General features: G+C 46.5%; 1 protein-coding gene across 1 annotated transcript in view; it reads right to left on the bottom strand.

Annotated features, from left to right (window-relative positions):
* Window positions 1–8689: 8689 nt before the first annotated feature.
* RTEL1 (regulator of telomere elongation helicase 1) overlaps window positions 8690–10320 on the bottom strand; it is a 49324-nt gene continuing 47693 nt past the window's right edge. Inside the window, exon 34 of the mRNA XM_010287057.1 lies at window positions 8690–8721. Within this exon, the coding sequence (XP_010285359.1) occupies window positions 8690–8721 (32 nt within the window). The remainder of the gene's footprint in view (window positions 8722–10320) is intronic.

Below are 10320 nucleotides of genomic sequence, written 5' to 3'. Positions count from 1 at the left end.
TTTTTGTTTTGTTTTGTTGTGTGTTTTTTTTTTTCGTCTGGGGAAAGGCAGGGAAATTCCCCTGCGAACGCTCTGTTCCCTGGCTGGAAATGCTAAATAACTTCCCAGTAACAGCATTTGCCTCCCGCTGTTGGGGGCACCGTTTGCCTCCCAACGCAGCCCAGCTGTGCCATTTCTCGCCCTGGCTGGCAGCGGTGAAACCGGTGCTGTGGGGCTGTTCCGGCGGCGAACAGGAGCAAAGCCCCAGCTCTGCCCCAGGGCTCCGGTGCGAGACCCCGTCCTGCCTCCCTGCCCCCGCTAAAACAGCCCAGAGTTTTAGCAGTTGGGCAACACGTTCTTGAAGCTGGCTCAGAGCTTCATCTCCCTCCTTCCAGGAGCGCTCAGGATGACACTCTACCTCCAACTGTAACATTAAACCCCTCGGAGTTACCTTTTGTGGGATGACAACATCCAGCCGCTGAGGAGGTCAGCGTTTAAATATCTTACAGGGGACACTTTGCCACAAGCCTTGGACCCCAAGGCTTTCGACAGAAGCTGAGCTTAGCCTTCGGGTTCGGTGCTTGGCAGAGCCACGCAGGAGCGCGTTTACCGGTGCCTGCTCGCTCTGCGCTGCCCCGGCTTAAGTACATCGGACTCGTGTACTTTGTCCTTCTGCCGGTCTCACCAGATTCCCTCTGAAGGCAAGAAAATTCAAGGGCACCTCTGCGAAGGGCTTTACTTGCTAGGAAAGCAGGCACACGCTGCAGAGCTTGCACCCCCCCGTACCGCAAGCACAGGGGGAAGGAGATGCAGCACAGAATTTACCTGCTCTTTGGTGTAAAAGCAGGAGAGCTCCTTGCTGAGCCCGTGAAGACCACAGCGTACTCTGTACCTGAAAACCTGCCTTTTCATTTCCTCCAAGACACTCTCTTTCCTACCAGGAAAAGTGCCAGAAGGCAGAGAGGACGCCGAAAGCTGCAACCGATGCCAAAGAGCTAACTGAAAAAAAATTTTCAACTTTTTTTCCTAGTTTTTAAACTTTTCAAGCAACGGAAGAGAAGAAACACACCTACATACAAACCAACCTAATGCACAGAGCACTCATCTGGGAAATCTGATGGTTTTTGTACCACACCCCTGTTAATGTCGTGGTTTGCCATCTCCAGCTGTGAAAAGGGCAAGAGAGCTGCGATCTGCACGCTGGGCTGCCGCCGCCACACAAACCCCACCAGTTCCTGCGGCACAAACTCCTCGTGGCCTCTCCTACTGGCACAGCCCGCGGCTGCCGGGACCCCCGGCCACCCCCCTGCCTCAGGCAGGGCTCTGGCTTGGCATGTTGAACAGCAGGCTTGCGACTAGGGAAAAAACCACTTGGCAGGTTTTATACCAGTAGGGCATCACCACCCGCACCACCTCTCGAGATAAAATAGGGATTACAACCCTCTGCTGGCACAGCCTTGCTTGCTCAGGACAAAAGCACTTAAGAGACCAGTCTTAAAACAGTCGCCAGTCCATAAACACACTTGCTTAACACGCACAACTTCTCAAGCATCTCTTCGTGGAGACACTGAAAGGTCTAAAATATCCTCCCTCAGGTAATTTTCTCTGGAACTGCTGTTTATAGCCTCGCTGCTCTCAGGTCAGGCTTTGCTGCCGGCTCCGGAGACCTCCGACGAAGAGGACACCAGCTGCTGCCTCCGAAAACAGCAGCACTCGGGACCCTCACCTGCCCCGCGCTGGGGCTCTGAACAGATTCGTTTGAGCTGCAAGAAAGGAATTCCGCTCTGGGAATCCACAAGGAATACAGTCTCTTTTCACAAGCCAGCCCAACATCCTCTGAACAGGCTTCTCCGGCAGCTGTCGCGATTTGTAGTTTCCTCAAGCATCCCCCGTTCCCATGCCCGTCCTCTGCTCTATGGGGTAGCTCAGGCCACCCGGCAGTTACGAGTATCAAACATCAAATACAGAATCGCAGAAAAAATGAGTTTGGAAAGTTTTGTACTTTTTTTTTTGTACTCTTTTTGTAGTTTGGGAGGCCCAACACCACAATGAGCGGCGTTCTTTACATCTTTTAGAGTTGTTACGTGTGTGACTGAGCTGCGGGTCTGAGCTGCAACCCTATATAGCAGTATCTTCTATCATAACCGGGCTCCTTATGTCCTCATCTCTCAACGCTCAGTGTTCCCAAATATTCTTTTCACGCTTGTTCCGTGTATAGTCACATCTGTTACGTCAATATAAGCCCACGTACACAGCCCAGGCACAAACCCCCTGTTTATACCCAGCCACAATCTAGAAGGTGTCCTGAAGAGTAACGTGAGCCGTACCTACAGCGGGTGCGTGGGCACCTGCGGTTGGGGAAGGGGGAGCGGGGAGCTCATCCCGAACAGCCTCCCCTCATCCTCCAGCAACGCCCAAGGAGGCGGCAGCATCTCCTTCTCAGAGACTCTCTGAACAGGCACTCGAGAATAGTCAAAACCAGATCACGCACTCAAAAAGCAAATGCAAAGTCTCTGGAAACACGAAGGAGCCGCGGTGAGGAGGTGAGAGCACGTGGAGGTTTTCCTCCTCAGGGGCCAGCAGCCAAATCATTTTGCATATCATTACAGAGAATTAACATTTCAGCATTTGCCTTCTGCAACACCAGCATGAGCCGCTCACCTCCAGCTGTCAGTCCCTGGATCTCTTGGACTTTATTCTTAACGCTGTTGAAGATCAAACCTACAAGACCTAAACACACAATTTACAAAGAAAATCAAACCCAGTTTTCTGCTACACAGGAGGGGAAGTAAACCCCGATGATCAGGAGGAATCCAAAGCTCCTTCCTGTGAGATCAGTTTCTATGCATCGCAGTTAAAGAGAACACCCTGACTCTAGCTGGAATCAAAGGGCTCAGTGGTTTGGCCCGAGCGCACTGTTGGATAAGCGGAGGGCAGGGCACGTTTACCTGCACTCCACAGAGAACAGGCGATGGGCTGATTTTCACAGGCCACTTTAAATGGGTTTTAACCCTACTGCTGGTTTATCTCAGTCACTTGTTGCTCCCCAGAGTAAACCTGATGATTTGTAACACCTTTTGACATAATCCCTGAGTCAAGGACTGCTGGGGCTTTGCTTCGTCAGTATGCATCATCTCAGTAATTAAATGCATAATTAATCTCCTAGCACTCCCCTGGGACTGAGGCACATCCTCTTGAGGCTATTTCTTTTGGGTGAAACTCGCCACTAAGTTGATGCAAGCACAAAGCCCCACACTCCAGCTTACCCAGCTGGAGACTTAAAGCGAGACCTCTTGGCCGAGGCTCTCCCCGTCCGCGCGGAGCTTGGCGTTTCAGAGCAGCCTTAGCGCAACAGCGGTGCGCTTCCTTTTCCGGTAGGCAGAAAGCCGACCTCAGTTTTCCTACCGTGGATTTCACGTGGCTCTTCAGCCTGTTACCAGCCCTCTTGCTGACACATCTAGACTTTTCCAAGAAGCTGCAACAGAAAGCAGGTCACCTCGCCTTTTGCAAACCCGTGAGTTGGTTGAAATGATGAAGAGTCATACCGCGGCGTTTGTAAAAGGATTACTCAAAGCAATCTGAAGGCTTCGTTTCTTCCCCGTCTCCCTCAATATTCTGCTTCGATTGAAAGAAAACAGAAAACCACTGGACCACACTAACACTCGCTCCCGTGCTGCCTAAGGACGCCCGCTTACACCGGTGAACGGATGGAGGGACCCAGAAGACGTAGGAAGCGAACGTGTGCCTGGATGGCACCTCACGGCAGTCCCACACCCTGCTCGCGGTAACTGCCGGGGTGGATGCAACACGCCAGGAAACTCATAAGTACGCAGCCCCTCGCCATGCCGCAGCGTAGCATCGTCAGTTCACTTTGTTCTGAATTTAACAGTGACAAGAATTTGTCAGATTCATATTTAGAGACTGAAATACCACACCAGTGGGGCAGAAAGGGCTTCCCTGGGCAAGCGCTACCTTTCAGGGAGGTAAGAGTTGGGTAGAACAACAACCTGCGATTAACCGTTTTCCGTCTGTCCTTTCACTTGCCCAACGAACCTCCCAGAATGGGGGTGTGGGGTCAACCGCCTGATCACTGGAAAGCAACGACTCTACTGACTTTCTAACTTGTGGAGGTAGCTTAGAAAAGGAATTTAGCACCACGCTGTCATGGCTCTGATTTCACTTCCCCACACAGGGCATCATTTCATCCTTCTGCGAGCTTCAGGGTGTCCAGCAGCACTGCTTTTCGAAACTGCTCTTGCGAAATCAGGTTTCTCACTAATATTCAGAGAAAAATCTGAAAAGCAAAGAAATTCCTCGCTCTCAGTCAGCAGCCACTTCTCCAAGCGAAGACACGGTTCATCTCTTTCCTGCTAAAACAGCTGCATTGTTATTTTTTGGTCCCTTTTCCCGAGTCCTTTCAGCTTTATTTGGGAAAATCAACGGGAGAAGTTCTTTCAATGACACAGCACTAAAATTGGAGATGATATTCCAGCTATAGTCATAGCACTGCAAGGCAGGAGCAATAAAGAGAGATTAATATCTACTTCCTTCATGATCTGTAACTCATGTGTCATTTGCTTCCCAAAAATCAGCAAGGAGTCTCCTTGATAGGTTTCCTTCTCCCAGAGCACTCGGTAGTTCGGATCTGTTCCTCTAACCACTTACGGCAATGTCAATTTTTTCTGAAACAATTCTTTTTTTCACTTTCTTCATAAATCATGTACTATCTCCGTCTCTCCTTCTTATAGATTTAACTAGTTTCAAGATGACAAAAGATCGCTATCTGCAGCGCGTCCTGACAGCTGGTTCCAGGAGACCCTCTTCCTTCAAGGTCTCATTGGAAGCAGGGGCAGAGGTGGGAGGAAGCAGCGCTCTGGACACAGTTAGGAAGACCACACCGAGGTCATGAAAGGCTCGGTGACGCACAAGCCTCTGAACATTTCTTTGGAAGATGAGGAGTGGAAACGCGTGCACGCAAGTCCTCCGTGAGGAGCGATTCTCGGGGAACGCGAGGACACCACAGCGCTCAGGGGGTGGAGAGCTGGGGCTGGGGAGGGCCGGGGGTCTGATCGCAGGTCAGAGAACGTCACTGCTGGGCGTCTGCCGCAAACAGGGAAGGATGCCGTGGGAGCCCCAGCACCACCACTCTCCTAACTGGTAATGGGGTTGCCGTGTAGCAACGCCAAGCAATCTACAAGGGTAGGGACCTTGAGACCTACCTCAAGTTCAGAACTGTGTTCTCCCACAAGAGAAGTTCCTTTGAGTTTGCAGTAAAAGCCGGTGAAGGACAATACCACATAAAGGCCTATTTGCTCGTCACTGGTCAGAGTTGCAGCAGCTTGACTTTTTATTTATTTATTTATTAATTGATGGGCATAATTTTTCAGCAAACCTCTCCAAGATAGGTCAGGAATGACAGAATCATTAAACTCAGTTTGTTACTACAACTAACACTAAGTGATGAGCAGATGAGGCAGACAAGGACAAGCTCCTGCGAGCTGGATGCTCTCCCGTCACCTGTACACGGCAGCATCCATCTGTCCTGCCCAAGGGACGCCGACGGCAGGGAGCCAGACTTCCAGACCCGCTGCAGCGCGACCCCCGCCACACCGGAAAGCGGCAACAAAACCAGACCGATTCCAAAGCGACTCCATTGGCAAACAGCAGATTCGCTGATGGGGACGTCGAAGTCTTTCACAGCTTGTCAGGGCCCAGAAGAGCACATCTCTTCGGCAGGACGATCTAACTGCCGAAAGGTAAAAGAAGGAATGTGTGAACCTCTTGAAGGCACAGAGATATTTTTAACATAGTTCCTCTGCCCCATCTCACTAACAACGGAGCATTCCCAAGCAGGAACAGTCTCCAGAACCAAAACAATGCCAGTGGCAAGGAAAAAAGCACAGCTAGAAACCTACTCTGGTTGGGTGGGATTGGGGGAAAGTGTGTAGTAATTTTTGTCCCAGCAAGTCACACATATCTTTTAAGTGTTTCATTTAGTCTTGCTGGATCTCACAGCATTTTTGCAGTCCATAGCAGATAATTCCCAACAGGCAAACCTAAACAAAGCCATTATTCCTCTTGCTCTCTGAAGACGTTCAAGGCTCACATCCTGTGCTGTGGCTTCCCTCCAGTGGCATAAGCGGTAAGCTGCAGTTCTCCCCAGGGACAGGACTTCACAGAGTAGACAAGGCACTGAACTACCTTACCACTAAATAACATTTCACTGTTCACTGCCCCCTGACTTCACTCAGCTCTTCCTTCCCCTTCCACCGCTTGCCCAGGCTGAAAAAATGCACCGAGAATTCAAAACAAGCATCCAAAAGAAGTCGTGGGGATCTGGTCGGAAGCAGCGCGAGCCTTGCCCCACACAGAGAATTCAGATTGCCCCAAAGCTGCCGACTGCAAAACATCGGCGTTGGCCTGATCTGCTTTCCCCCAAGAGCATCACCTTTTTTATTTTTTTTTTTCAAGCCCCTGTAATGCAATAGTTAATGCTATACTTGTTAAAAAAGCAAAAGAGAACGAATTATCATAAAGAACGCTCAGGGCACAAATTACAAAGGTGCAACCTCAACAAAAAAACCCTTGACAGACAAGTAAAATTAAGCACATTTCAGGTATGGAGTTGCTTTGGTTTTGGGACACAAAGCTGTCTTCTTCCTTGTTTCTGGCAAGATTTCACTCCAGCAAATTGTGTTTAATGATGGAAAAGCTACAACGCAGTTACCACGCTACAAAACTCGGAGTCCCTTTGAAGGACAAGAGTTTAACACTACCGTCTTCTTGACACCATCGCTCCAAATCTTTTTCTGTTCATTTTTACAAAACATATACACATAAATACATTTTTCTGTAATTTTTCCTACTTACATTTCAAGTATCTAGGGCTTTTTCCACATTATTCATTCTTGTTTTCAGAACCTAAACCACTATCAGTAGTGCACTGAGCAGGTATGTGAGTAGGTAGAAGGTAAAATTCATTCACGGATTTAAACATGTCAGAATATATGCTAGCCCAGAATCACCTTAATTCCTGTCTAAATATTCATTATTTCTAATTATTAGTTAATGAAGTATGGAAAGTTCTTGTTTCACTGCCATTTAACAACAACACTTTTCTTGTTCGTCCGATAGTCCAACCACAGTGAACCCCGACTTGAATACACACACGTCATTCGACATTTTAATGCACGAGCGGCACAGTATCACACACGTGACCAGGCTGTCTCTATGTAAAGTGGATTCCAATCTGAAAAAAGAAATTTCTCAATGAAGACAAATATCCCAGCAACTGAGATCCGAAGTGACACCAGTTTTGAATTCTATAAATGGGAGAAATAAAAACCTTTGAAATTTCTGTTAAAATGCAGCTCACTTTTCAACTTTGAGCTATCAATTATTAACATAAAATTTTCCCAAATTCCATTCGTATGAAATCAACCTACAGGCTGAGGGGGGGGAGGAGGAAACCACACCTCTAAAATTATTAAAGATTTTTTTCTCCCAGAAAATTCTGAAAACATATGCTATGTGAAGTGTGTCTGTCATCACAGGAACCCCAAAAGTAATTAGCAAGTGAGAATACAATCCTTTGCTCATTTTTGTCAAACAGAAAAATATTGAAGTGTCAGAAATCCCGCAGTATAAACCTTTCCACTTACTCTCCTACCAGGGCCATTGGGACTCAATATCCAATGATTTTATATCTGGTAAAAATTAAAAAAAACAACCAACCAACCAACCAACCCCACAATCAGGCAAAACTCAATTAAGACAAAAATGGTTTTATTTATAGTTTTAATTTACAGCAGCTACGGAAGATTTAAAATGGATACAATTTTTCAGGTTAACCACTTATATCCACTACTCACAGAAAGTGGAAGTATTAAGGAATTTTTTTTTTTAACCCACCTGCCTTGATTTATTTTAAAGTTTTAAATCACTTCGCTCATTTTTCTTGGAAAGTAAACATCAGATAACACAGGCACAATGGAAATATCAGTACTGAGCAGAAAACAAAGCCTCCTTAGAAGCATGTTCCAAAAACTCCCAGCACGACTGAAAGATCAAGCTTTGGGGTGCACAGCAGATGCAAGGGAGTCTTTCTGCTCAGTCCAACCACTGGAATTTCTTTTTTAGAAAAATCATCCTTACAGCATCTTCTGCTATTGGAGACAGCAGCTGCTGCCAAACGCTGAAGAGTGAATGTGAATCACACTGTCCAGGCACACCAGTGCAGTAAGGATGGGTAGCCTGGCCTCCTTGTTCAGCCAGCGCAGTTCCACTGTAGTCCTATTGCCGGGGTTTTTCCAGGATCTGGAATTACCTGAAGGGCCTGTGAATAACAACCACCTCCAGGCTATAAAATTTCAGCCATAAGAGTGGCCACAGTAGAACTTACAGGCTAAAATAAATAAGAAATTAACCTTCTTAATTCCAACAGAGGACAATATTCTGCTTTGTCTCCTGCCAGTGGTTGAGAGAGACACCCTTCAGACTTGATCACCTTTGTAGGAAATGACACGTGTTGGTGCCCAGCATGTAACCCAGAGCCAAGGATCAAAGATACTTAAATGAACCTTCCTCTTGCTTCCATTCAGCTTGAGAGCCAGAGTGCAGCAATTTCCTCCTGCTGATACCAAGTACTTGCCCTTTCCGTCAGTGAGATTATGACCAGAAGAAAACTTGGATTAATCGCTGCTTTTTCACATCACTGTGGCACTCTGGGCATTTCTTCGCCATCTATATCAATCAATGAGCAAAATACATAGATAATATATTAAATTCCTCTATCGAGTTTATAATTGTCCAATATGGACTATAAGCCATGCTAGTCATTTGACAGTCCCCAAGATAAGGTATCTACTATTTTTTCAATGCAGTGTTACCGTGCAGTCAGTTATTTAACTAACAATAAAAGGAGGAAAAAGAAAGCCTCCCAGTGAAGTAGCAGCAAACTTTACAGCAGTTGTCTCAGGTTTTACTTACAGCTGTGACATACCTGGAAGACTAAACGACAGGAACAAGGAAATACAGAGCCTGCAAGAGCTGTTGTGAAGTATAGATGTACTTGTTATAAGGAAAATCCCGTAAGATGGCTGATGAGTTCCCTGAACTCCTGCTTCCTCTTGCACAAATGAGAAGGAAGTGGTCTCCTGGGCATACCAGGACATAGGTGATACATGTGGTCATGACCAAGAGTTTTGTAGGGGAACCAAGTACATTTATTTCTTCATACCACCCCACACCTTTCTTGGTTAACAACAGAAGATTGTGTACATGAGGCAACCATTCCTCCACCCAGCTTTCACCTTGCTTCTTCACTAATCTTAAAATCTGGTCTTTAGCCATTTGACGTGCGAATGAGCCCCAACTGTTCTTTTTATACCTTGCAAATTACTGGTAAACCTAAAATATTCTGCTTATTTCAAACTTGAGATAGTAAATTAAAAAAAAAAAATCGTTGTGATAAAATTGCCAGCTCAGTAGGCTAAAATGATGGTTACCCACATCAGGGGCACTGCACAGGCTTCCCCACAGTATGGAAGTTCATCACTAACAAAAGTCGTAGACTGCAAAGTAGGTTTAGGCACTAGCATTTTGATTCTAGAAACATTAATTGAAATACCATAAATGCAGGGGAAGGGGAAAACTCACTTTACCTCCCAGTAGACAGTGATTTGCCAAAGAGCCCTGAAAATTTTAAGTGCAATATATAATTGTGAAATCTTATATTATTTGCCCATATTACAGATAGTGCAAATGAGAATAACTCAGTCTCTCTGGAATAGCTGTGAAAAGAGCGTGAATAAATGATGAATTTAAACATTGAAAAGCAGCAATAGACCTCTGCACAGAAAACTAAACCCCAAAGCAGCGTGTACTGGCACAGTCTCTGCAAGACTTCCTCATACGCACTTGAAAATCACCCAACATGCACCGGCACTAATCCCTCTAATACCCCTCCAGCCGCAGGCAATTCTGTCTGCTCCTCCAAAAGTTTCCAAAACATTCCAAAATTATTCACCGCCTCTCCCCACCACTAAGCTATTTCAGTAAAATAACAAACTGGGAAAGACATCACAATTTGCAAAAACCAAGTCATTGCATTTTGAATGACAGGCTGTTAGTCACTTCCTCGTAGGACAATATGCACCGAAATGCTTTTGAGCTGAAGAAACATAGTGAGTAAACTTGTTAACAAAGCCCAGTCAGTGGTGACAAAGCCCGATGCCATCTGATGAGAGCTCAGACACAACAGACAAGGTTGCTCATTTCCTGCTGGTAAAGGCACCTCTGTCACAGCCACAGCCCTAGCCACGAATGGAGTCAACTGCCTGT

Source organism: Phaethon lepturus, unplaced genomic scaffold (assembly GCF_000687285.1).
Source record: "Phaethon lepturus isolate BGI_N335 unplaced genomic scaffold, ASM68728v1 scaffold42435, whole genome shotgun sequence".
Lineage (NCBI taxonomy): Eukaryota > Metazoa > Chordata > Aves > Phaethontiformes > Phaethontidae > Phaethon > Phaethon lepturus.
The sequence above is the reverse complement of the archived record's forward strand: the minus strand, read 5'-3'. Positions and strand labels throughout refer to the sequence as shown.